This window comes from Phocoena phocoena, chromosome 19 (assembly GCF_963924675.1).
Source record: "Phocoena phocoena chromosome 19, mPhoPho1.1, whole genome shotgun sequence".
NCBI classification, from domain to species: Eukaryota; Metazoa; Chordata; class Mammalia; order Artiodactyla; family Phocoenidae; genus Phocoena; species Phocoena phocoena.
In genome coordinates this window covers 14544356-14571892 of record NC_089237.1, presented here as the reverse complement: position 1 = coordinate 14571892, position 27537 = coordinate 14544356, and the positions used below count along the sequence as shown (strand labels likewise).

General features: G+C 46.6%; 2 protein-coding genes across 2 annotated transcripts; one reads left to right on the top strand and one right to left on the bottom strand.

Moving 5' to 3' along the window:
* The first annotated feature begins 192 nt into the window (after positions 1 to 192).
* LOC136138717 (intercellular adhesion molecule 1-like) lies at positions 193 to 5706 on the top strand. Its single transcript, XM_065897536.1, is given in 10 exon segments — positions 193 to 247; positions 1584 to 1627; positions 1630 to 1720; positions 1723 to 1863; positions 2736 to 3056; positions 3310 to 3588; positions 4124 to 4153; positions 4156 to 4392; positions 5060 to 5302; positions 5498 to 5706. Coding segments are annotated over 10 exon segments (1650 nt in total).
* Positions 5707 to 18177: 12471 nt separating this feature from the next.
* Positions 18178 to 19946, bottom strand: LOC136139230 (somatotropin). Its single transcript, XM_065898124.1, has 5 exons — positions 19878 to 19946; positions 19464 to 19624; positions 19144 to 19260; positions 18754 to 18915; positions 18178 to 18478 (listed from the first exon to the last, which is right to left on the bottom strand). Exons 1-5 carry the CDS (start codon positions 19885 to 19887, stop codon positions 18278 to 18280), a joined length of 651 nt encoding a protein of 216 aa, XP_065754196.1. The 5' UTR covers positions 19888 to 19946; the 3' UTR covers positions 18178 to 18277.
* Between the last annotated feature and the right edge of the window lie 7591 nt (positions 19947 to 27537).

The following is a 27537-nucleotide window of genomic DNA, read 5'->3' as shown; positions in this document are numbered from 1 at the left end:
TTCTTTTCGTACCTCCATACCACTGATACTCTTGCTACAATTTCTCCAGACCATGCAAGCTTTTAGGGAAGGAGCTAACTTTGAACAGTATCAAAGAAAGAATTTCCTATATCCTTTTTCTCTTTTTTTGTCACTTTCTCCAGCATTGCTGTCTCCTTTCTTCCTCTCCAGCTTTTGGCCCTTCTCATAAGGATGGAAATGCTACTGTTTGGTGTCTGGGCCCTGCTGGCCCTGATTCCTTGCCCAGGTGACGCTTTTTGGGAAAGTTTCTTTAGCTAGTATGTGCCAGGGCACAGGTCAATGAGAAAGAGGATAGAAAATCCTGAGTGGGGTGACACTTTTGTATTCACTCATCTGGACCCTTGGGAGAGAGTCCTATTTCTTGGATCTAGGACACAGAATCCTAGGTGTTTCTGGCTTGTAACTGGGAAAACCCACATTAAGGGACAGGATAATAGACCATCAGAAAAAACCCTCTCTAAGAAATATACCTTCTCTGCTTGGCTCCCTGCTGCCCCTGGACTGTCCTATTCTGCTTTCGGGAATATTTTTACTTCTTTGTTGCCATCTTTTATGTCACGATGAGCTACAATAGGATCTCGATAGGACAGGGCCCATAGTGCAGTTGTGAAGAGCGAGTTCTCCAGATGGCAAGAAAGGAACTGGAGCCTTAGTGGGTAACATTGATGCAAGAGTTGTGTATTCCCAGAAAGGACTAGTATTTGGGAGATGAAGTAGATGGTAGACATGGAATAGCTAAAGGGGACCGGTAAGGGAAGTTTTCAGGACACTGTGCCCCTCATCTGTATCAGACATTTAAAACTTACCTGATGTCTCTCTCACTGTTCCTGAGAAGAGTTCCCTAACAGAGTAAACTCTTAAGCATCCAAAAACATCTATTGCCTTAGCACCAAAGCAAAATGGAATAGTCTCACTTTGAGAAGAAGAGGTGAAAAGTTCCATGGAAATGAGTGACCCTGGGAGTCACGTTTATACCAGTGGTTCCCATAATTTGGTGTGCACAAAGGTCACCAGGAGTGCTTGTTTTGTTCCCTTGAGTATTTCCAGGTCCTGCCTTCACAAATTCTTAATCATTCAGTCTGAGGTGGAGCTGGAATCTGCAATCTACAAGCATCCCAGCATAATTCTGGTGAAGGCAATTCTTAGACCAGAATTTGAGAAACACTGCTTTGAGGTATAAGTAACAAAGCTCTTTTTTTTCAGGGGTCTACTTACCCCATGAGGGCCCTCAGCAGCCAATTCTGGAAGTTTCCAAGATTTCTGGAAGTTTAGGAAGAGAATGGTTTCCTGGGCATGATTTTTAGCAACGCCATAGTTTCCATGGTGACACTATTAGAGAAATCGAGATCCCAAGAAAGATGATGAGAGGAGGGAATGGTGGTAGAGTCAGGATTCTAACTTGTTCCTTAAGGGTCTTTTTCTTGTCTGTCCCCTGTACCTTTTTATTCAGGGTAGGTTTCCTATTCTCTAACCTGTAACTAGATAGAATAGGCTCTGTATTTTCTTTCTTGGGTCTTGTGGTCCTCACCAGAGTCTTTGGCATATGTGGTTGACCTTTTCAGGGGCTGCAGAAGACCTATTTGAGGTTTCTGTTTGGCCACATCAGGCCCGCCACATCAGGCCCTTGTAAAGTATGGGCAGTCCCTAATGGTCAACTGCAGCACCACCTGTCCAGACCCGGGACCCAGTGGAATTGAGACTTATTAAAGAAAACCCAGGTGGGCAAAGGGCCTCAGTGGAAGGAGTTTCTCCTGGAATATGTCACACAGAATTCCATCCTGCAGTGCTTCTTCTCTTGTGCAGGGATCCAAAAGGACATAAGCCTTGGCATCACTGTGTACCGTGAGTGGGGCTGAGGGCTGGGGAGGAAGGGAAGAGTGGGGGAACATGACTGTGCCTTCTTTAGGGAATAATTAGAAAGAGACTTATTTTAGGGGAGAGAATTGTGGCCCTTAATAAAGATTTCTGTCCTCCTGTAGGGATTCCAGAGCCAATTATTTCTCTTTCCCTTTGGTGTAGGCCTTTAAATTAGGAGCAGACCATAGAGTGCATCCAGACATCTGTGCTTTTGAGAATATGTTCAAATACAGGAGGCATTTGCTAATGATGCTAATTTATAAATTATCAAAAAAGTATAAAATCATTGTTGAATTATTTGTCACAAATTTTTAGAATAAACAGGGATTAGGGAAAGCGGGGTCTTTGTAGGCTGGGGTAGCTGGAGAAGTCTCCACGGAAAAGGAGGCTCTTGAGCTTCATTCCTGCAAGTGGCTAAGTTTTGAAGTGATGGGAATGGGCGAGGAGCCTCTTTCAGGTAGGCAAATAGCATTGGCAAAGATGTAGCCATAAGAATAAGTGTGATCTCTGGGGTGTCAGAGCTTGGTTAGCTAGGGTGTCGTTTTCGTGTGACAGTAAGAAGCTCCTCAGAAGTTGCTCATGCCTCTGAAGCACCTCTGGTAAGAGAGAAAAGCTCTCCAGAATGGCAGCAACTATCAAAGCAGGGGGCCCCTCAACAGTTAACATTTCTTGGCTTTAGCCACCTTTGATGGGACGAAGAAGGCTAACTCATCTCATCTAGGGCAGAAAGCTGACACTGTTCATCAGATGGCTTAAGAGTAGTGGTCACCTTCTGTCACAGGCTTCCTGTCCTATACCATTTCTTTCTGGAGAGTTGAGTATCTTTCTCTCATCAAGCCCACCTTTTTGTCTTAAAGAGCCAGCAGAGCAAGTGATCATGGAGCTGCAGCCTGAATGGGTGACTGTGGATGACGCCTTTACAGTGACATGCCACGTGCCCAGTGTCACACCCCTGGAAAACCCCACCCTTACCCTTCTCCAGGATAACCAAGAACTACATAGAAAGAATTTTAGGAGCTTGGCTGTGGCCTCCCAAAGAGCTGAGGTCACCATCAGTGTCAAAGCCCAAAGGGAGGATGACAGGTGCAATTTCTCCTGCCATGCAGAACTGGACCTGAGTTCACATGGTGGAGGGCTCTTTTGCAGCAGCTCAGCCATCAAGGCGCTCCGAATCTTTGGTGAGTCAGAGCCCAGGTGTGGAGGGAATCCTGGGGCTCAGTTTCCTCAGCTTACCTTGGCCTTTGGCCCTCATTTCCCATAGTGTTTAGGATGAGGGTGTAAGGGTAATTGAGCTCCACCTTTACTTGAGTTTTAAACTCACTGTGGGGGACAGAGAGCTTCTAGCCCTACTCCCTACATTGTGGGGTCCTATATGACATGTGATTTATCATGGCTTTTCTCCTTTCTTTCCTTTTCCTCATTTCTTGGCAGAATTCTCTCAGAGCCCCCAAATCTGGGTCTCTTCACTTCTGGAAGTTGGGATGGCAGAGACCATGAGCTGTGAGGTGGCTAGGGTGTTCCCAGCTGAAGAGGTAATGATCCACATGTTCCGGGGAGACCAGGAGCTTAGGTCCTTCCTCTCCTGGGAGGGAGACACAGTATGGGCCAATGCCAGTGTTCGGGCCATGGAGACTGGTGATCAGGAGCTGTCTTGCCTTGTATCTCTGGGTCCAATGGAACACAAAACAAGAGAGCCAGTGCATGTCTGTAGTAAGTGACCTGCCTCTTCCCTTCCCTTGACAGTTCTCTGCCATTGAAAATGTCCATAGTAAAGGCTTGGTGATTCAACTGCAAATTTCCCTACTAATCTTTGCTAGGTATACTCCAAAGTGAACATTAGTTTTCATCTTTCTCTAAGCGCAGGGATGCGCTGAGGCAGTAGTTCTATCTAGCCTTCACCCTGTTTCCTTAGGCCATAATACTTACAGAGTGATTCTGAATGCTTGAACTTATTCCTAGGAACAATGATTTGAAGTGAGGAGGAAATGTGTAAGATGGAAAGACATCTCGCTATCCTTGCAGCAGAGGCATAGCCAGACATGTGCATGCGGCACTTGTTACAGGAGAAGCTCGCAAATTTCCACAGCATCTCGTCGCTCCCGCCAGTCAGCACAGAAGCAGTAATGGTATCCAGAGTCTTTCCCCTGCTCTCCGCCTGCCCGAGGGGTGCCACCAGCAGCAAGAGTACAGAGGTGGCTGTCAGTTTTGAGAAATATGTTTCATTCTCTTTTTCCTTTCTTTATAGGCTTCCCTCTGCCAATCCTGGAGGTAGAAGAATTATACCATTGGCAGGGACAGAAATTAACGTGACCTGCTCAGGGCATGTATTAACATCACCCAGCCCTACTTGTCGGCTTCAGGGAGCCCCAGATCTCCCTGCCCCTGGGGAGCCTGCCTGGCTTTTACTTACCACCAGGGAGGAAGATGATGGCCGAAATTTCTCCTGTGAGGCCTCTTTGGAGGTCCAGGGTCAGTGGCTGAGCAAAACCACTGTGATCCAACTCCATGTCTTATGTGAGTAGAAGCCTGATCTTTCTTGTCAAAACAAGGATTATTAGTGTTCCATTTCCAGAGATCTTGGCCAGCAGCTTCATTATTAGAGTTGCCACATTTTTCTCATTTAAAAAAAAAAAGGAGAAAATAAAATTAAAGCTCTTCAAGCTTACCTTACCCCTAGGAAAGTGAGTAGGGAGAACCCTAGGGGGAAACCAGGAAGAGAAAAGAAAAAGTGGTCAAAGTGATCAGGCAGTATTAGTTGAGGGCCAAAGGCTGAGAACATAGGAGGTGATAGTTGGAGCCTATGCTGAGGAGGGAAATTTCCTCATAAAAACTTGTATTTTGAAAAGTAGAAAAATCGTTGTCTCTGGGTTCACCCCTACCCATGTTCTCACTCACTGAGAAGCAAAGATGGGAAGCAGGGACCCCAGGGCCATCATTGACAAAGCAGTTCAGATCATTTAGTCTCAATCCATTAAAATGCCCTGTGCTGCATCTCAGTCTCGTCCAAGGAGGAAAAAGAGTAGCTCAAAGCAGGGAACTGATGGTCCTCCCCTTGGGAAAGAAAGCTATTGGGTGGAGGAGACACAGCGTCTGGATTAGGGGAGGGACAGGGAGCCTAGCGTGATGGAGACAAGGGAATGTGGTGCCCTGAGCTGGCCCCTCTGGGGACCTGTTTTTCCAGACAAGCCACAATTAGAGGAATCTGGTTGCCCTGGCAACCAGACCTGGTTGGAAGGGATGGAGCAGATGCTTGCCTGTGTCCCAAAGGGAAACCCGACACCAATCTTGTTGTGTACCTGGAATGGAACGATCTTTGACCTTGAAGTGCCACAGAAGGCAACCCAGGACCACTCTAGAACCTACTGCTGCACAGCCACTAACCAGCTGGGCTCTGTCAGCAAAGACATTGCTGTCATTGTTCAAGGTGACTGCAGCTCCCCTGCTGCCAGACCCAGAATGGAAATCCCCCAGCGGTTGGGATTCTTAAACAAACATGGAAAGAAGAAAGATTTCGGTGGGCTGGGGAGGGTGAGACTGACAAATGGGCCTTGTGGGCTGGGGTGGGGCGATTCTCCTGCCCTCTATCACTCCCAATTCTCTGTCTTCTGTGCTTGGGCAGGACTGGATGAAGGAGTCAGTTCCACCATCTTTGTCATTATTATTGTCATCCTTGGAGTGGGCGTAATCATCATAGCACTGTATTTGAACTATCGGCCCTGCAAGATAGAGAGGAGGAACTTGCCCTATAGGCAGAAGGAGAAGAACAAAGAGGAGGAAAGCCAGTTTGCTGTTCAACAAGCAGAAAAGCACAATGCACAGAACTGTTAGTTAGAAACAGCTATTTGGTTGAAGGCACCCTCTACTACTGGGGTTTCCTGAGGGAGGGAGGAGGGAGTAGAAGAGAAAGGAAGAGACATTATCCTTTGTGTTCTATGGTCCCATAAAACAGTGTTTCAGGCCCTCATGTCCTGTGGATCCAATCCACCCACAAGCTCAACTCCTCTGAGTAGGAATTCAGTCTCAGTGTTAACTGGTGAGAGGGCCTCTTGCTCCTTGCTGTGTGATTTATCCGTCCACTCTCAGATTCAGAAAAGAAGATCCTGCCTGTGCCTTGTCACCCCCATTCCCACTGCCCTTTGCTCCCAAACATCAGACTGAAGAGATAGCCAGAAATATCTCTGAAATACAACTCATTTCTCATGGTTTCCTCATGACTAAGTGGGAACCAATTTCTTAGTCTGGGGACTGGAGTTTGAAGGGAGTCAATACCAAACAAAGGGCTAGGAGTCAGAACCCGAATCTCGCCTACACATTCCTGTGCTCCCCTAGCCTGGGGTTCTGGAATGCTGGCTCCCAGAGCTGAGCTTGATGACATCATTAAGGCTCAGTGTCTGGTTAGGCTTCAACTCACTAACCATCTATTGTGTGCCATAGAGGAGTATACAAATCATAAGAAATTCCACGCTGGGTCAGACAAGCAGCTTTTCTAGCCCAGTGTTCTGTCCCTGCAATGGAAGGTAGAGTTCTTCCATGAAATTGAGCTCCAAACATCTCTGAATTCCTTTTCATAATCCATTATAGAGTAAATCATCTGTGAGTTCACATTAAACATATTAATTTTTTTTTACCTGTATAAGCTCTTAGGTTAGAGTTCCAATGTTTATTCTCCTTTTACATAAAGAAGTATATATTTTTATATGTCTGCAAACTTCCCTTTAAGCTTCAGGAGGACTCCTCTTGTGACAATGTTCACTATATGATTGAGCTTCCTTCTCTGTTCTTTGGAAAGATTATATTCACCCCCTAGAGAAGACATGAAGAATTGTAAAACCAGGTCTCTTCTCCAAAATCAGTCATGTATGGGTCACTGAAATGTTGGAAATGATAAAAAGTAAAAGTGATTTTATGACCTCTGAAAGTATTTCTCTTCTGTGTCACTGCTGAAAGTTTTTATTAAGTCACATAGTTGCACTTTGAGAACAATCTCTATGAAAAGAATATCAAGTTGGTAGCATAACCAAACAGCCCAGGGCAGGTGGTGCGTTAGTTCAGGAAGCAGCCTTTCTGACTTGCCTTCAAAACTAAAGTCCAGACTTCCAGATACAGGTCCACAGCCTTCCAAATTGAAGACACCAGATAGAAAGGACACAGCATCAGGCATCAAAGTGAAAAAACTGTCTCATTCTTGCCAGACCTTTCCTGAGTCTGGGTTATGGATTAGCTATAAAATAATCCTTTGGTTTCAACACATACAAAGCAGCAGGGATACAATGGTGAACAAAATACTGTCCCTGCTGCTACAAGCTAGAGCATGTCAACAGGAAAGCACAACTGCACCTTAAATGCTATGAATGGGGAAGCACAGGCCCTTAGGAGAACACCTAACTCAGGATCAAGGAAGGCTTCCCGGCGGGAGCTTGGAAATACCCCGTTTGATTTTGCAAAACAGCAGCCCTCCAAAATGACCTTCTCTGCTTCAATTTTTCTACTAAATATACTAGCCACTGCTCTCTCATCATGTGAGTAATAGAAATTATTCACTTTTCTGAATTGAGCACTTGGGGAAATAAGTTAGAAAGAAGAGTATGGAGTTGCCTCATCTGGGAATCTTCAGTCATTTCAGTGTCTTGGGATCAGGTCTGTAGCTGTCTCATATCTGCAAACCCCACCTCATGGCCCCAGTGCTCTGTGGAACAGTGAATCCTAAACAGGAGGGAGGAAGGGGGTCATTCGGACTTCTTGGTCCACCGTGGAGACCCTGGAGGCTTAGCCTGATCCTGCCTTTGCTTCTCACTGCCACATGGTGTCACTGTTGACAGCATCCTACACAGTCCATCAAACCTTGCAGTACTACAAATCCAGGTTCCCGGGTGGGCTGCAAAGGATCTTCCAGGGAGGACAATCGGCTTCCCAGGGCTTGGTCCGGCTTCGGTGATGCCTTGCATGGATTTCCAGGGTTACAGTTCTTAGAGCTGGATACTTTGGATTAGCTGTCCTCCAAGGCTTCTCAGATTTGGGTAGGCTCTTGCCCTCGTAGATTTGGAACCTCTGCTTCCTTTCTCTCCCCAGGGATCCACACAACCAGGGGTCAGGTGGCCCCTCCTAGTCAATTCTTAAAGCACAAAGGATCTCATTACATCTTTTTTCCAGAATAATACAGCTGGCCACTGCTCACCCTTCTAAGGGTAGCTGCCTTCAGTGTCTCCTGGGGGCCCCACCCCCTAAAAGGTTTTGATCACACTCCTTTTCTGAAAATAGAGTAACCAGCTCACACTTAACAGCAGCTACCCTGATTATCTCCAGGTGAAGAGAGCAACGTTTAATACTCCAAAATTTAACCTCTTAGGAAAGTCAAGGTGACTTTCTTTTAGACCTGAGAAAACAAGAATCTTCAGTGAAGCTTCTTACTATAGGGATGATAATAACAGCATTTATCTATTACATAATTATATTTGAAAAGAAATGACATAGTACTGGTAAAAACACTAGCATAGTGTCATATACATGTATTTACAAGTATTAGTTTTTACTATATAATGCTGGTGGTAATCACACCCATAATAAACTGAAAGCAAGAGACAGAAATCTGAGCTCTACCCACCACCAGTCCCTCCCATCAGGAAACTTACACAAGCCTCTTAGATAGCCTCATCCACGAGAGGGCAGACAGCAGAAGCAAGAAGAACAACAATCCTGCAGCCTGTGGAACAAAAACCACATTCACAGAGACAGACAAGATGAAAAGGCAGAGGGCTCTGTACCAGATGAAGGAACAAGATAAAACCCCAGAAAAACAACTAAAGTGGAGATAGGCAACCTTCCAGAAAAAGAATTCAGAATAATGATAGTGAAGATGATTCAGGACCTCAGAAAAAGAATGGAGGCAAAGATTGAGAAGATGCAAGAAATGTTTAACAAAGACCTAGAAAGAAACAGAGATGAACAATACAAAAACTGAAATGAAAACTACATTAGAAGGAGTCAATAGCAGAATAACTGAGGCAGAAGAACAGATAAGTGACCTGGAAGACAGAATGGTGGAATTCAGTGCTGTGGAACAGAATAAAGAAAAAAGAATGAAAAGAAATGAAGACAGCCCAAGAGACCTCTGGAACAACATTAAACGCAACAACATTTGCATTATAGGGGTCCCAGAAGGAGAAGAGAGAGAGAAAGAACCAGAGAAAACATTTGAAGAGATTATAGTCGAAAACTTCCCTAACATGGGAAAGGAAATAGCCACCCAAGTCCAGGAAGCACAGAGAGTCCCATACAGGATAAACCCAAGGAGAAACACACCGAGACACACAGTAATCAAATTGGCAAAAATTAAAACCAAAGAAAAATTATTGAAAGCAGCAAGGGAAAAACGACAAATAACATACAAAGGAACTCCCATAAGGTTAACAGCTGATTTCTCAGCAGAAACTCTACAAGCCAAAAGCATGATATACTTAAAGTGATGAAAGGGGAGAACCTACAACCAAGATAACTTTACCCGGCAAGGATCTCATTCAGATTCAATGGAGAAATCAAAAGCTTAACAGACACTCAAAAGCTAAGAGAATTCAGCACCACCAAACCAGCTCTACAACAAATGCTAAAGGAACTTCTCTAAGTGCGAAACACAAGAGAAGAAAAGGGCCTACAAAAACAAACCCAAAACAATTAAGAAAATGGTCATAGGAACATACATATCAATAATTACCTTAAACGTGAATGGATTAAATGCTCCAACCAAAAGACACAGGCTTGCTGAATGGATACAAAAACATGACCCATCCATATGCTGTCTACAAGAGACCCACTTCAGACCTAGGGACACATACAGACTGAAAGTGAGGGGATGGAAAAAGATATTCCATGCAAATGGAAATCAAAAGAAAGATGGAGTAGCAATACTCATATCAGATAAAATAGACTTCAAAATAAAGAATGTTACAAGAGACAAGGAAGGACACTACATAATGATCAAGGGATCAATCCAAGAAGAAGATATAACAATTATAAATATATATGCACCCAACATAGGAGCACCTCAATACATAAGGCAACTGCTAACAGCTATAAAAGAGGAAATCGACAGTAACACAGTAACAGTGGGGGACTTTAACACCTCACTTACACCAATGGACAGATCATCCAAAATGAAAATAAATAAGGAAACAGAAGCTTTAAATGACACAATAGACCAGATAGATTTAATTGATATTTATAGGACATTCCATCCAAAAATAGCAGATTACACTTTCTTCTCAAGTGCACATGGAACATTCTCCAGGATAGATCACAAATCAAGCCTCAGTAAATTTAAGAAAATTGAAATCATATCAAGCATCTTTTCTTTTCTTTTTTTAAAATAAATTTATTTATTTTATTTATTTACTTTTGGCTGCCTTGGGTCTTTGTTGCTGCACACAGCCCTTCTCTAGTTGCGGCAAGTGGGGACTACTCTTTGTTGTGGTGTGTGGGCTTCTCATTGCAGTGGCTTCTCTTGTTGCAGAGCATGGGCTCTAGGCACATGGGCTTCAGTAGTTGCGGCACGAGGGCTCAGTAGTTGTGGCTCTCAGGCTCTAGATCGCAGGCTCAGTAGTTGTGGTGCAAGGGCTTAGTTGCTCCGCGGCATGTGGGATCTTCCCGGACTAGGGCTCAAACCCGTGTCCCCTGCATTGGCAGGAGGATTCTTAACCACTGCATCACCAGGGAAGCCCATCAAGCATCTTTTCTGACTACAATGCTATGAGATTAGAAATGAACTACAGGGAAAAAAACATAAAAAGCACAAACACATGGAGGCTAAACAATACGTTACTAAATAACCAAGAGATCACTGAAGAAATCAAAGAGGAAATCAAAAAATACCTAGAGACAAATGACAATAAAAACACGATGATCCAAAACCTATGGCATGCAGCAAAAGCAGTTCTAAGAGGGAAGTTTATAGCTATACAAGCCTACCTCGAGAAACAAGAAAAATCTCAAATAAACAATCTAACCTTACACCTAAAGGAACTAGAGAGAGAAGAACAAACAAAACCCAAAGTTAGCAGAAGGAAAGAAATCATAAAGATCAGAGCAGAAATAAATGAAATAGAAACAAAGAAAACAATAGCAAAGATCAATAAAACTAAAAGCTGGTTCTTTGAGAAGATAAACAAAATTGATAAACCATTAGCCAGACTCATCAAGAAAAAGAGGGAGAGGACTCAGATCAATAAAATTAGAAATGAAAAAGGAGAAGTTACAACAGATACAGCAGAAATACAAAGCATCCTAAGAGACTACTACAAGCAACTCTATGCCAACAAAATGGATAACCTGGAAGAAATGGACAAATTCTTAGAAAGGTATAACCTTCCAAGACTGAACCAGGAAGAAATAGAAAATATGAACAGACCAATCACAAGTAATGAAATTGAAACTGTGATTAAAAATCTTCCAACAAACAAAAGTCCAGGACCAGATGGCTTCACGGGTGAATTCTATCAAACATTTAGAGAAGAGCTAACACCCATCCTTCTCAAACTCTTCCAAAAAATTTCAGAGGAAGGAACACTCCCAAACTCTTTCTATGAGGCCACCATCACCCTGCTACCAAAACCAGACAAAGATACTACAAAAAAAGAAAATTACAGACCAATATCACTGATAAATATAGATGCAAAAATCCTCAACAAAATACTAGCAAACAGAGTCCAACAACACTTTAAAAGGATCATACACCATGATCAAGTGGGCTTTATCCCAAGGGTGCAAGGATTCTTCAATATGTGCAAATCAACCAATGTGATACACCATATTAACAAACTGAAGAATAAAAACCATATGATCATCTCAATAGATGCAGAAAAAGCTTTTGAAAAAATTCAACACCGATTTATGATAAAAACTCTCCAGAAAGTGAGCACAGAGGGAAACTACCTCAACATAATAAAGGCCATATATGACAAACCCACAGCAAACATCATCCTCAATGGTAAAAAACTGAATGCACTTCCTCGAAGATCAAGAACAAGACAAGGATGTCCACTCTCACCACTATTATTCAACATAGTTTTGGAGGTCCTAGCCACAGCAATCAGAGAAGAAAAAGAAATAAAAGGAATACAAATTGGAAAAGAAGAAGTAAAACTGTCACTGTTTGCAGGTGACATGATACTATACATAGAGAATCCTAAAGATGCCACCAGAAAACTACTAGAGCTAATCAATGAATTTGGTAAAGTTGCAGGATACAAAATTAACACACAGAAATCTCTTGCATTCCTATACACTAATGGTGAAAAATCTGAAAGAGAAATTAATGAAACACTCCCATTTACCACTGCAACAAAACAAATAAAATACCTAGGAATAAACCTACCTAGGGAGACGAAAGACCTGTATGCAGAAAACTATAAGACACTGATGAAAGAAATTAAAGATGATACCAACAGATGGAGAGATATACCATGTTCTTGGATTGGAAGACTCAATATTGTGAAAATGTCTATACTACCCAAAGCAATATACAGATTCAATGCAATCCCTGTCAAATTACCAATGGCATTTTTTATGGAACTAGAACAAAAAATCTTAAAATTTGTATGGAGACACAAAAGACCCTGAATAGCCAAAGCAGTCTTGAGGGAAAAAAACGGAGCTGGAGGAATCAGACTCCCTGACTTCAGACTATACTACAAAGCTACAGTAATCAAGACAATATGATACTGGCACAAAAACAGAAACATAGATCAATGGAACAAGATAGAAAGCCCAGAGATAAACCCATGCACCTATGGTCAACTAATCTATGAAAAGGAGGCAAGGATATGCAATGGAGGAAAGACAATCTCTTCAATAAGTGGTGCTGGGGAAACTGGACAGCTACATGTAAAAGAATGAAATTAGAACATTCCCTAACACCATACACAAAAATAAACTCAAAATGGATTCGAGACCTAAATGTAAGACCAGACAGTATAAAACTCTTAGAGGAAAACATAGGAAGAACACTCTTTGACATAAATCACAGCAAGATCTTTTTTGATCCACCTCCTAGAGGAATGGAAATAAAAACAAAAATAAACAAATGGGACCTAATGAGACTTCAAAGCTTTTGCACAGCAAAGGAAACCATAAACAAGACAAAAAGACAACCCTCAGAATGGGAGAAAATATTTGCAAACAAATCACCAGACAAAGGATTAATCTCCAAAATATATAAACAGCTCATGCAGCTCAATATTAAAGAAACAAACAACCCAATCCAAAAATGGGCAGAAGACCTAAACAGACATTTCTCCAAATAAGACATACAGATGGCCAAGAAGCACATGAAAAGCTGCTCAACATCACTAATTATTAGAGAAATGCAAATCAAAACTACAGTGAGGTATCGCCTCACACCCGTTAGAATGGGCATCATCAGAAAATCTACAAACAACAAATGCTGGAGAGGGTGTGGAGAAAAGGGAACCCTCTTGCACTGTTGGTGAGAATGTAAATTGATACAGCCACTATGGAGAACAGTATGGAGGGTCCTTAAAAAACTAAAAATAGAATTACCATATGATACAGCAATCCCACTACTGGACATATACCCAGAGAAAACCATAATTCAAAAAGACACATGCACCCCAATGTTCATTGCAGCACTATTTACAATAGCCAGGTCATGGAAGCAACCTAAATGCCCAACAACAGACGAATGGATAAAGAAGATGTGGTACATATATACAATGGAATATTACTCAGCCATAAAAAGGAACGAAAATGAGTCATTTGTTGAGACGTGGATGGATCTAGAGACTGTCATACAGAGTGAAGTAAGTCAGAAAGAGAAAAATGAATATCATATATTAACACATGTATGTGGAACCTAGAAAAATGGTACAGATGAACCGGTTTGCAGGGCAGAAGTTGAGACACAGATGTAGAGAACAAACGTATGGACACCAAGGGGAGAAAGCCGCAGGGGCAGAGTGGGGGGGTATGGTAGTGTGCTGAATTGGGCAATTGGGATTGACATGTATACAATGATGTGTATAAAATTGGTGACTAATGAGAACCTGCTGTATAAAAAAATAAATAAAATAAAATTCAAAAAAAACCCCTAAAAAACAAACAAACAAACAAAAAAACCCCTAATACTAAAAAAAAAAAAGAGTCAGAAATCCATGGCAACGACTGAGGGCCATCAAAAGTCATATACACCACTGATACTTCCTTTCTCTTTTTCCATTGTGTTCTTTCTTCCTCTTTTTCTATTCCATTTCCTTTTCCTTCCTCTACTTTCCCGTTTGTTTTTTTGTTGTTGTTGTTGTTCCCTAAGATTTGGGACTACTAGTAGGAGGACCAATTGTCCCAGTTTGCATTGAGCAGAGAGGTTCCTAAAACATGGGACTTTTGGCACTAAAATTGAGAAAGTCTCATGCAAACTGGCACGAACTGGTCACCCTAATACTGGTATCACTCCGAGTGTTTCTCAGCTTTGCCGGGGCCCGAATTAAAGAAGTCACAAAGCAGTATCATTTTTGCTTATCCCAGAAGCCCAGGTCCTGTAATTCTGAGGACTTGTGAAGCAAGGGCAAAGTGTAAGTCCTCTCAAATGTGTATAAAAGGACAAAACTCACTATATGTGTTTCAGCAATAATGATGGGAGGAATTCAGATTGATCATTTCAGGTTAAATTTAAAAGATTACATGGCATCAGAAAAACATTATTCCAAGGTGTCTAGGATTACTGGATCTCTGCCTGTTGAGCCCTTTCTTCTGCAAATCTCACTAATCTTAACCTTGGGGAAGATTTTTTCACTAGAAAATAATTTTTAAACATTTGAAATTATGCATTCAGATGTAATATACAACATGGTGACTATAGTTAACACTGTACTGCATATTTGAAAGTTGCTAAGAGAATAGATCTTAAAAGTTCTCATCACAAGAAAAAAATTTTTATAACTATGTATGCCGATGGATATTAACTAGACTTACTGAGATGCTCATTTCGCAATATATACAAATATCAAATCATTATGTTGTATACCTGAAACTAATGTTTTATGCCAATTATACCTCAATTTAAAAATTTAAATTGCAGTAAAATATTCGTAACAAAATTTACCACTTTAAACGCACAGTTCAATAATAACTACATTCACATTGTTGTGGGGCTTCCCTGGTGGCACAGTGGTTGAGAGTCTGCCTGCCGATGCAGGGGACACGGGTTCGTGCCCCGTTCCGGAAAGATCCCACATGCCGCGGAGTGGCTGGGCCTGTGGGCCATGGCCGCTGGGCCTGCGTGTCCGGAGCCTGTGCTCTGCAACGGGAGAGGCCACAACAGTGAGAGGCCCACGTACAGCAAAAAAAAACAAAAAACAAAAAAAAAAAGCCTACATTCACATTGTTGTGAATTACACAACAATTGTGTAATTCACAACAGAAACTCATTTTCATTTTGCAAAACTAAAAGTCTACCCGTTAAACAACTCCCCATTCCCCTTCACCCCAGCCCCTGGTAACCAGCATTCTACTTTCTGTCTCTATGAATTTGACTACTCAAAGTACTTCACATGGGAGGAATCATCCAGTATTTGTCTTTTTGCTACTGGCTTATTAGAATTTTTTAAATTGACTGGTTAGAACTGGAAACAGAAAGTGTCGAAACTGGCCCAGGTCTCTCATCTCCTTTTGCCCCCTTTTACCAGTACAATACCTGTGGACACGTGCATTTCATCTTTGTGGTCCCAACTCAGTGATTCTCAGCCTTCTCACCTGGGGAGTTTTTAAAATTCTCTTGTCCGGATCCCGTCCCAGATCCATTAAAGTCAGAATCTCAGGGCGTGAAGGCTACGGCAAACATCCCCGGCATTTCTAATTTACAGCCGAGTTTGCCATCCAACGCCTAACTGGAGAGCTGAAAGGGAGATTAACAGTTGGCAAATCAAAGAGTTTAGGGTAGATGGTCTTTAAGGTCTTTTTAAATTCAAAAATTTTGCAAAATCCACTAGCGTCTTCGTAATTCTCAACCAGCAGTGGTTGAGTTGATTCAGCTGTGCCCGCCCGGAAGGAGCTGAGTGGAAGCTCTCTGGAGTGTGGCTCCCTCTGCAGTCTACTGCTGGCATGACAACCCCACTTTAGAACCCTCTTATTAGTGGCTATAACACCCCTCTCTGCAGGCACCCCTCTCCTGCCACATTCATTCAACACGTACTTCTTAAGATGGCTCACTTTTCTTTCTTTTTTGCCACACCACACGCATGTGGAATCTTAGTTCCCCGACCAGGGATTGAACCCTTGTCCCCTGCAGTGGAAGCATGGAATCTTAACCGCTGGACCGCCAGGGAAGTCCCCTCACTTTCCTTTTAAAACACTTATTCAAGCCAATAGATAATAATATTTGTGCTTAATACATCAACTTCTAAAAGACCATGAGGTATGCAAATAATTCTAAGGTCAAATGAGGGATATTACAGGGACATTGATTTCAGCTGAATGTAAGAAATACTTTGCTGAAATCAAAGGGGTTTAATTACCTTGGGAAATAGTAATTCCCTTGACACCAGTGCTACACAAGTGAGTACCATCTGTGAGGGAGGCTATAGGGTAAGAATCCTAAATTAGAAGGAATTAGGATGACCTGTGAGGCCCTTCTAACTCCAAAACTCCATGATTTAAAAGTCAGACAAAAATGACCTAAGGCAGAGGAATGGTTTCTGAGTTAAGAAATGGAGCTCCAGGGTTCTGATTATTCCAACTTTCAACCACTCCCCAAGTTTACATTTACATTAGTTACTTGACGTAAAATATCCAAAATGAATACACGTGAGTCCCATTTTGAAGAAAATTCATTATGGCCTGTAAAACTTTGGGCTTTTCAGGAAGATTTATTGATTATTTGCATTGTGAAAGAATTATTGACTTTGTAAAATCATGTTTGGATGATAGAGTTACTTTGAGCTTCTAACTATTAATTTACAGATCACTAGTTACTTAGCCAAGGTGCTTGGGTGACTAAAAACTTAACTCTAAAGCTGCCCTTTTAAGTTCACTTGGAAATAAAACAGAAAGAAACATCTGAGGTGCCATTAGGAAAACAGAATGTGATTCGATAACAAGTACTTAAACATTCCCTTGGAAAACACAGACCACCCCACAATTCACTGCAAAACCAGCTGCAACTTCTCGAGTGCTGTACTGTGTCAATCGCTTCAGAAGCCTCACTTTGTCTAATCCTCACATACGCCTTGTAAGGCGACACACTATTATCTCCATTTTATCGGTGAGGAAGCTGGGTCTCAGGGAGGTTAAGTAATTTCTTCCCGAACATGAGTTTAAGTCCAAGTCTTTCTGATTCTTTCCCTTATACCAAGTTATCCCAATCCACTCCTCTAAGAACAAATTGTCCACTGACAGCTTGAAGACCACATGTGTTTGGGTTAACTTTTGCCCTTAAAGTGTTTTCAATAAGAACTAGTTGCCAATGTTTAAACGTTAGATTTTACATGAAAGGCTGGATGTCCTGTTTGTCTTGAAGAATCAGAAGGTCTGGCAGCACTGCTCCTGCAGTCTTGACAAGGCCGATGGGCCCCATCCTTAGCTGGGGCCTGAGTTCTTTAGGTTGCTCTGGCCCTCACCCCTCTGCGCTGTATCCCTCACAAGCAGGCTGAGAGCTAGTTGCTATTTCTACCTTTACATGCAGCCCTTATTACTTATGTATGTACCTACCTGGCACCTGTTGGCACTGAATTTGCAACCCTCAATTTAGAATCTCTCTTCCACATCCCTTGCCCCAATTCAGATCCCAAATGTTCTGGTTCTGTTTGTCCCAAAGCCATTTTTGCATTGTTCCCATTTCCCAAGGGTAGTTGGGCTGAACGTGTATTCACCTTAAAATTTCTGCACACAGGTAGTTCTATGATTTCCTCACATGTGGGAGGCGTTTTCTGGACTTCCGTACTTAATAGCCTGTCTTGCTTTTATTTCTTCCCACCCTTGGGGGCTAGGTTTGGTCTTGTGGTTCTGGTGGGGGAGAGAGAAACGTCTCCAGGTACTTTGGGGGTGGGGTGAGGGGAGTGGTCCTGACCTATGAGTCCCCAGCAAACTGGGACTACGGACCTGGGGAATGGACTAGGTGTGTCACAGAGAGAAGGGGATGTGTCTGCTTCTTTCTAGCCCAGGAAGAACTGGGTCAATTATCGTTCAGCATCTGGGTTCCCATAGGGCCCAGAGGATCCCTGCAGTTTGTCTTTCCAACCCTCCCCTTGCTGTACTGCCCTGCTCCACCCCATAACAGAATGACACCTACTCAGACAATGTGATGCAACCTCGTTTTATTAGGAAAGGACGGTGGGCACTGGAGTGGCACTTTCCAGGGTCCGGGGAGGCACTGGGGAGGGGTAACAGAGATGCCCGGCAACTAGAAGGCACAGCTGCTCTCCACGAAGCGGCGACACTTCATGACCCGCAGGTACGTCTCAGCCTTGTGCAGGTCCTTCTTGAAGCAGGAGAGCAGCCCGTAGTTCTTGAGCAGGGCATCATCACTGCGCATGTTTGTGTCAAATTTGTCGTAGGTCTGCTTGAGGATCTGCCCAGCCCGGGGGCTGCCATCTTCCAGCTCCTGCAAAAGGGAGGGAGAGACAGACAGGGAGCCCTTGGGAGCGGCTGCCTCCCGTCCCCTCCATTTGCCACCCTCCCCTCCAGGCTTGGAGAAGGGTGTGGAGGGAGGACTCACAAGGGGAAACGGGGAGAAGATTTCTCCTGGGTCAAGGCTGGACTGCCACAGAGAGAGCAGGCACCTCTCTCCCCCAGCCCACGGGAGCCCCCCATCCCTCGGCTAAGCCAGGAGAGGGCGGGCATGGGCCCAGCTTGGGAGACCCACTACGCCATCCCCACCTGCATCAGGGCCTGGATGCCCTCCTCCAGGTCCTTCAGCTTCTCATAGACGCGGTCCGAGGTGCCAAACACCAGGCTGTTGGTGAAGACCCTGCTGAGGAACTGCACGGGCCCGAGCCACGACTGGATGAGCAGCAGCGAGAAGCGGAGCAGCTCCACGTCCTGCGGGCAGATGGGTGGGTGGTGGGCGGTGGGCGCCGTGAGGTAGGTGGCGGGGGCGGGGGAGGGGGGCAGCCGCGGGCCTCCCTCCGCCATCCGTCACCTTCCGCCACCAGCCACCACCCTGCACCTCCTCGGGGAGAAGACAGCCCAAGGCCCGATGCCGAGAGATGGAGCAGCCTTCTTAGGATGAGGGAGGCCCCTGCTCCTCGGTCCGCGATGGCCACTCACCGATCTCTGCTGGGCCTCGTCCTTGCCTGTGGGGGCCGGGATGGTCTCCGAGAAGCAGAAGGCAGCCTGGGTGTTCTGGATGGAGTATCTCTGTCCCTCCGGGATGTAGGCGCGCTCCTGGGAGAAGGAACACACGCTCGGGTCTAGGTTGCTGCGCGGTTCTCCTCACTGCTTTATTAGGAACCCCCCTCCGTTTATGACAGCATCTTCACTCTGATAAAATACCTCTGAACTCCTTAGTTTCCTCCCACTACGTGGAGGGGGCACGGATTCTGCCCTTCCTGCCTCCCGCCACTAGTACGCGTCCCTGGGGAGCTTACAAACTCTTTGTAGGTGTCAGCCGCCAGTTGGTGCAGGTGCTGGGCCCGGAGCACAGCGTTGGCAAACAGGCTGGACAAGGGCATGGCTGGGAAGGCGCCCACCTCCTGAGTCCAGGGCAGGCAGAGCAGGGCGAAAGCCAGGAGCATGGAGGTCCGAGGGCCTAGAGAGAGACAAGGAGGGCCGGAGAGGGAGGGGTCCAGAGAACTCGAGGCCTGGTTCCCCTGCCAGTCCTCCACCTTCCCTCCCCCCCGGGAAATGAGAACATTTCAAACCTGGTCACTTGTCTGGGGGTAGATATCTGTGCTCACATCCAGAAGCCCCAAAGCCTGAGGATAGTGCCCCCGTCCATCTGCAGGGCCCTCCCATCACCCTTCAGTACACACCGAGCCCGAGGGGATTTTAGGGGTGCTTACCTGCAGCCATCACAGCTGGTGAGCTGTCCACAGGACCCTGAGCTGTCTGGGGAGATGGGTCCTGGGGTCCTGGAATTGGTCCCTTGTGGGCCGTTTTTATACGCTGGCCTCTTCTCTCTCTCCCTCTGCCCCCACCTATTTTCTTTATACATTTATGCACAGGCCACCGGCGGGCCTGGGCTAATGGATAATTTAGAACCCCCACCCACTCATCCTGTTACCGCTCCTCCTCTGGGGTCATGTCCCCCAGGCTTGTCATCTTCCCCTCTCCACTGTCACCTGTCCTGAGGGCTGTACGCACAGAGTCTCAGCTTGAGAGACCACCCAATCCGTCCTCTTTTTAAGGGGGAGGTAGCAGAAGGGAGTAGCCCGAGTCCAGGCACACTGTGGCAGGGTGTCATTGTGGGGTTGTCCCCCAGGGTGAGGAGGGCCCAAGCTGGTCCCCTAAAGGGGGGCTATGTCAGGATGGATGTACCCTGAGAGCTATGTGGATGCTTCCTCACTCTCTACCTCTTTCCTCCTCCCTGAACAGCTCCCCTCCATCCACCAGAGAGAATGTGTGTTTGGGAGAAGGGGGCCAAGGATAGCAATAGATTCTGGGGTTCCTGGGCACAGGTTCCACCTTTGCCCCATCACCATCCTCCTGCCGCCTGATCCAGCCTGAGGTAGCTGGATGCAGGGCTAACCCTGACCGCTAGAGGGCTCCAGCCCCACACATTTCCCTCCCCTTTGCCGGAGCATAGGGACTCCCCCAGGTGGATAGGGCAAAGGACCAAAACTTGAGGCATTTTCCCTGCTCCTTGGATGTGCCACAGAGATCCCGGGAACAGACACTGCTTACAACTGCTTCCTCCCATAGCCCTGTCACCGTCAGTGAATCTCAAATTTGGAAGAGCCCTTGAGGACTTGAGTCCCACCCCCAGCACTGGAGCTCTGGGCACAGCACACAGAAAGATGCCCTCTCCAGTCATTGCAGTCTCCTCCCCGTCTTTCTTCTCCTCCTTTTAATATTTGTATAGAGCTTATCAGGTTGTGAAGAGCAAGCCCATGCAACCTCACATTAGACCCTCAGGACCATCTTGTGAAGGAAGTATTATCACCCCATTTTACAGAGGAGGAGACCAAGGCTCAGAGAGGCTTACTTACATGAGCTACCTCAGCCAAGGCAGCAGATCTCCAAATCCTTGCTCTTCCCACGTTGCAGCATCCCAAGCCCTTTCTTCAAAGCGGACTGGGTGGACGCCACTCTGTTTTTTAACTTTTAAATCCCTCTGATCACAAGCGTCCTGCCCCTAATCACAAGAGTCCCTTTGCCTCATTTTGTCTTCCCTTAAGAGTCAGCTTGTTGTCCGTCATTTTCCAGGTGAGACTGGCCCAGAGACATGGGGTGCGTGGCGGAGACCACATAGCAGGGCAAGGCCAGGGTCAGGAAGGCTAGGGCTGCAGGCTTGCCCCCTCCTGGTGCCCAGAGTTGGGGCTATTTCAGCATCTGGAGGTCACCAGCATCAAATAGTCCCCCAAGATAAGAGCAGGAAAGAACATATTGCCCTCCGTTTAAACCTTCCATCCCTTGAGTCTAAGAACATTTAGCACTTGACCCTGTGGGGAAACAAACGAACGAATGAGCAAAACTTTCTAGAGGTGGTTGCTTATAGTGTTGCCAACCAATGCTGAAAAGTCACACCCCCATGGTCCAGAACCTGAGTGCTTGTGCCTTGCCATCTCCCCCTTTAAGACCAGAAGATAGAGCTCTCTTCTCTCTCATCGCTCCTGAACCATCGCCCGACCATGCCCCTGATTCTTTATCTGCTACGGAGGGCACTGGGACCTGTGGGAATTGTCCCCAGGCATGACCATAGGAGGACTAGAAGGGAGTGTCATTAAAGAAACAGTCTCTGAGGAAGATGGGGACACAGGAAAGGTGAGGACACCCCTTTCCTCTCCTTCCAGAGCCACCAAAGGGGAGGAGCTGGGCAGGAAGTGGAGGAGGGTCTCTAAGCCCCACACAGCCTCCTGTGTCCTCCGCCACTTCTTCCTTCTAGGTCACCTGGGGGAAGGGACACTGAAGTGGAACCTCTCGTGACAGACTTCTAGCTAATACTGGGGGGACTAGTATGTGAACTGTGGACCACAGGAGAAGCTCAGGCCTCCCCTAGGACTGAGGGTACAGGAGCCCGACTTGGGGACCACTCGAGAGCCACACAAGGTGGGCACAGGTGAGGTGTGGCTGAGGCTCCCTGCCAGGCATGTTACTGCCAAGAACAGGTGGGACCAGCCAGAGCAGGGGAGAGTCTCCTCTCAGCAACCCACTTCCGGTTGGCCCACAGGATTCTGGGGACCCCCGGGATACACCTTTATTAAAGGTGACCACGGTGGCAGCCATCGGACCCAAAGAGGGAAGAACTGGAAGATGGGGGGTGGATACTGGTGACCCTTCTCTCTAGTCTAGAAAAGGTCTTTTTCAGGGTCTTTAGTGATGGAGACACATACATAATTCATTGCTAGTAAAAGATAAACTTTGAATTAGACTTGGGACTTTCGTGCTCTTGCTAGGGAGTCACTCACCCCTCCTTGGGGCACGACCTGGGGCCAGACCCTTGGCTTCTCCAGATTCAGAGGCTGCCCCACAATGGCCTCTGCATGGTGGCCAGTGAGGAGAGGCTGTGATCAGCATCTCCGGGGTCATCCTCAAAGGGTTCGGGATGAATCCCCCATTATCTTGGAATCCATGAATTTCAGTGTGTTTGGAAGCCCTTCGTATTTTCAGATTTGACTGTCTCTGGGGTTCTCTGTACCTATTGTGGAAATTCAAAGATCTACTCTTGATCCGAAAGTGGCCTCTTTCAGGCTTCAGGAGCACTTCTGAGGTTCAAGTCCACGCGTCTCGGGGCCATCTCATTGTTTAGAGTCGTGATTGCCCTGGTCTTAGGGAGAGCCACAGAGGGACTGGGGGCAGCCCTTTCCATTCTCCCCTGGTCACTTGAGGTCCATGCTTCCCACCTCTAGCTCTGTCCTGCTTTCCTTGAGGCCAGAGGTTGGGATTGCCCCCAGGATATGCTCCACTTTGTCTTTGATTCCAGCATGAGTCTGATGACCGCGTTGATCACAGCTCATTGGGTCAATGTTTTTAGAGAATATTATGTGGGGATTCCCAAGGGCTTCTCCAGGGGGAGGTGGAAAAGGAGACCAACATTTCTGAGTGCCTTCCATGTGCCAGGCACTGTATTGAGTGATGCGGAGAGGGTGAGGTGCATTCATACAAGGACATTCAGGCTCAAAGAGATAAGTAGTTTGCCAGGTGTCTCTCAGCTCCTAAAAGATGGCAGCCCAAGGCCCCAGTCTTCCCACCACAACGAGCTCTTTAGAATCCTCACGTAGGAAAGACAGTGGCGCCGCTGGGCGTGGAAGCGCTATCCTTACTGCAAAGCTAGCAGGGCCGGATCAAGTCCCCATTCAGAAGATGTTCAATGAAGCTTGGGGGGAATTGAATGCAAGGAGCTTCAGCCCAGAGTGAGGTCCACAGACACCAAGAAAAGAGGCAGTAAAAAAACAACTCGATGGAGCCCGATTTAATGAACCAAGTCGCATCATCCTTCCCATTTGTGTTGCACATTTCAGTGTACATCACGTTTTCACTTCCTTTATCTCATCGGACCCTTGAGTTTGCCAGAGGGCTCAAGCATGGAGGAAGGGCCTTGGAGGGCTCTGGGGTGGGGGGGCAGGATGGGGGCAGGCACTCCTGTGGGTTGATGGGGATGTTGTTTACAGTAGGTGAGGATCTCTGAACAATCTAGAAGAGCAAAACAACCTACATCATGGGACCTACTAAGCAATTTCCACGTGGGGGCTTATTCCCCAGGGAGACAAGCCCATTGATAAAGAAATATAATAATACCGGGGTGTGTCCAGCAGCTGTGGGAAGTCTGAGGTGCTTTCCTGATTGGTGCTGTCAGCTGGAAATAACTTCTGCCTCCTCCTACCTTATTCTGTGGTTGTTTGTGAACATCTTATTCCCCTTAAGGGAATGTAAGCTCTTTGAGGCTGGGTTCACGCCTTTCGTCTCTTCACTCATTCTCTTTTTCCTGCATTAACTGATTCAATAAGCAGTTGTTGTACCTTCCATGTGCCAGGTATTGTACCAGTTCATTATACCTACATGAACAAAGGACACAATCTTTTCTCTGCTGGAGTTTACAGTCTACAGGAGAGACAACAGCGAACAAATAAATACAGAATGATAAAATTTATACAGAAATTTCACATTGTGAAAACTACCATGAAAGAAATAGCTAAGGTATAGAGGTGAGAGCGTAGCTCTGGGGAGTGGGGGGACCTGGCAGCTGGCACCATCCCAGGCCTAGCAACTCACCAAGCATCTGCTAAGTGGGTTGAATGGATGCAAGGACAGTGCCAAGGAAAGAACTCAAATATTCCCCGCCCCCCGGCCAGAAATGGCAAGGCACCCCATCACTTGTCTCGATGTTCTCCTCGTAGTAGAATGAATTTAACATAGCAAGTACAGAAAAAATGATAATACGGGCTCTTGCCACGAACAGCAATACATACCTGAACAAATTTAAATGCAAAAAGGAGACAGGGCGGCATGCATATGCTGAGGGTGAGCACACACAGATGTTCACACAGACCCACAACTTGCAGAACCTGAGCCCCAAACAGGACCTCACGAGGCATCTGGCCCGCCCACTCCTGCCATGTGAGAAAGTGGTCTTAGGGCCGAGAGAACGATGTCTTTTTTTTTTTTTTTAATTAATTTGATCTGTGCATTAGGATCTGTCTAAATGTGTTTAAACAAACTACACTCTGAATTCAGGGTTTCAGTTTTGTTAATTTTTGTTTTCTGTGGAGTCACCTAAGTTTCCAAGTAAAGGCTTTGGGGTGGGAGATGGCCGCTGAGGTGTCCCCAAGTGGCAGGTTTGTTGGTTTTGGGTTTTGTTTGTTCCTGAGTCAAGAGCAGTTCCCGGGGACACCGTAACTAGGTGCAGCCTGGAGAGCAGACACAAATCCAGAAATTTCACAGATGTGGGCTCTGAATCCAGCTGCTGAGGCTGCCTGCAGAGAGCAGAGCATGTGCGGACCAGAGTCCCTGGTCCCCCGGCTGGATGGCCTTTGAGGCCCTTTGCAGAAGATCCGGCCAGGCTGCACACCTGCTGGGGGTCCAGTGACACCCAAACAGCAGCAGCTTTCCGAGTTTTGTTTTGTTTTTCTCTAATCTCCAATTCTGCTGGAAAAACACCCAAACCCTTGGGTCAGAGCACCCCCGGCCTAGCAACACCTGCAGCCAGGGGGCCGGAAGTCAAGCTAGAACGGAGGAGGAACAAGCCTGCGCTTACCCCAGGCCCCGGGGGACAGGGCTGGATTCCCCCAGTGGGCAGCAGGGCATGTGCCCACCGAGGGCCCTCGGGGCTGCATTCTAAAGGAAGAGGGGCCCAGAGCTGGACTCCTGGAAGGATGGCCCAGTGACTCAATATCCTGGCCTGTCAGGAAGGAGTGGGGCCTTCAGGGCTTTGCGACTTGTGAACAAGGGAGATGGCAGAGCCGTCCCAGGATTCTCTCCCTATGGCTCTCCTCCTGCTCTGGCTCAGCGTCCTTCGAGGGAGGCAGCTGTGATGTAGTAGAAAGAATGCTGAGTTTGGAGTCAGAAGATCTGTGTGTGGCTTTGGGCCAATGATGGTAATCACCTCCCTGGGCCTCGATTTCCACATTTTTAAAGTTGGGATGCAGCTGTCCCCCTTCCAGGGTCACGGTGGGACAAGCTCATGTAAATGAATATGGAGGTGTTCAAGAAAATCTTACTGGCAGTTAAGAGATTCTCAATATATAAATATTTGGGGGACCCAGCAAAAGAGTCTGATTCACATTCTGTAACTTGGTTGTGGTGGTGGTTATACAAAGCTGTAAATCTAAAATTCATGCAAAGAAAACGAAGTCAATTTTACTGTAGGGTAATTTTCTAAAAACCAGCATCTGGTTCAGCTCCTTTGGATAAGATTTATGATTCCCGTTTTGTAGATAAAGCAACCGAGATCTGAGACGTTCATCGCCCCCCACCAGCATCACCCAGCTTTGTTTCCGCTGCCTGTCAGTTCTGGGGGCCAGGGACCCATCAGTTGGACATGGGGACACCGGTAGTGTAAGCCTCTAAGACAGAAGAACGGACCAGGGAGTGCTTCTACATCGTAACCATGAAGGCAGTGCCCTTGCGGGGTGAGTGTCTGGTGGTCGAGGCAGGCCTCCCTGCTCAGATGATTCTCTGCCAACAGTACTTCAAAGCATTAGAGAAACTCAGTTATTCAAGGATATTAAGTTGTCTTTCAAAAAAGCCAAGGCCTCCCCACATTCAGGGCAGCCCCAAGCAGGGGGAAGACCCTGCTGTGCGGGGGGAGAAGTGAAGGCTCCGTCCCACCCCCAGCCGGCTGCCCAGGGTCCCTGGTGGAGGTCGAGGCCAGAATTAGCGCCACTATGCAAAGCAGCAGGAGAGGAAGGGCTGCAGCTCAGTGGAGACAGATGCCAAAACAAGCCAGTTTCCTCTGGCAGCCCGGACACCAGGGAGGGAGGAGGCCCGCCCCGGCTTGGCCCTGCCTGGCTCTGAGTGGGCACCGCTGAGCGACGCAGAGATGGACCTGAAACCCCAGGCTTGGGGGCCTTGGCCACCTGCCCCACCTGGAATGCCAGGGGGAGCTGCTCTCATTGGTCCCCCCATGCTGGCCTTGGTTCTCCAGTTAAACTGGCAGCTCCCTGAGGGCAGGGATTTCTCCCATCTGAATCCAGAGCATGCATGGCAAAGAGGTGTTCTGGGGTCCCCCCAAGGTCAACAGGAAGTGGAGCTCAGCCTGGCTCTGCACACAGAGGTTAATTTCACTTCAGCTCCCAGCCCTGAGCTGCTCTCTGTCGCTCCCGCAGCTGGCAGGTTGGGGACCATTTTGCCTCTGATTTTGCGCTGGGAAAGCCTGAAGGGGTTACCTAAGGATGCCCAGATTTCACCACCACAGAGCTTCCCACTTTAGGAATCTCTCTTGCATAGCTCTGGGTCAAATTTTTAAAAATATCCAGGCTTGGTAGGGGACAAGGGTGTGTGTGATGGAATCAGGGGAAACCCTGCCCTCAGGGAGCTTCTAATTTAACGAGAACAAGGCCGGTATGGGCAGCACAAGGTAGTAGCTACGCCAGAGCTGGAGAGGCCAGGGTCCAAACAGAGATTAGGCAGGGACTGGGCACTCTGGGAGGGCTTCCTGTAGGTGGAGGGCCTTAAAGGACAAGAGGATTGGGGCGGGTGGGGGAGGGCAAACTCTTCTAGGGCTAAGACCTCTGCCCTACAGAGCAGGACTCAAGTGCTGCTTGTCGGCTGAAGGGAATGCAGGGTGAGGGTATCCCCGCCGAGAAGAAGGGCCAGTCCATTCAGCCCTTCTCCACTGCTCGGGGCCCCACTAGGGTCAGAGAGCAGGGGAAGAACGGGAGACATGGCCACAGGTCCCAACTGGGCCGTCAGAGAGAAGCAGTGAGTGAGACCTGGAGAGGGCTCTGAGCCCCATGGCAGCTGTCCCTCCTCACACCCCATGGGTCCATGGGTGCCCAAAGATTTGCGCCCAAACAGGTACTCTCATCCACCCCATAACCATAGATGTCACAAGCCTGTGTGTCA

Bases quoted from the DNA above. Each gene is read 5' to 3' on its own strand.
- LOC136139230 (XM_065898124.1), bottom strand. The intron at 19,261-19,463 runs GTAAGCTCCCCA...TCCTTCTCCCAG, and splicing joins CTGACACCTACAAAGAGTTT to GAGCGCGCCTACATCCCGGA. The intron at 18,916-19,143 runs GTGAGTGGCCAT...ATCTGCCCGCAG, and splicing joins ACGAGGCCCAGCAGAGATCG to GACGTGGAGCTGCTCCGCTT.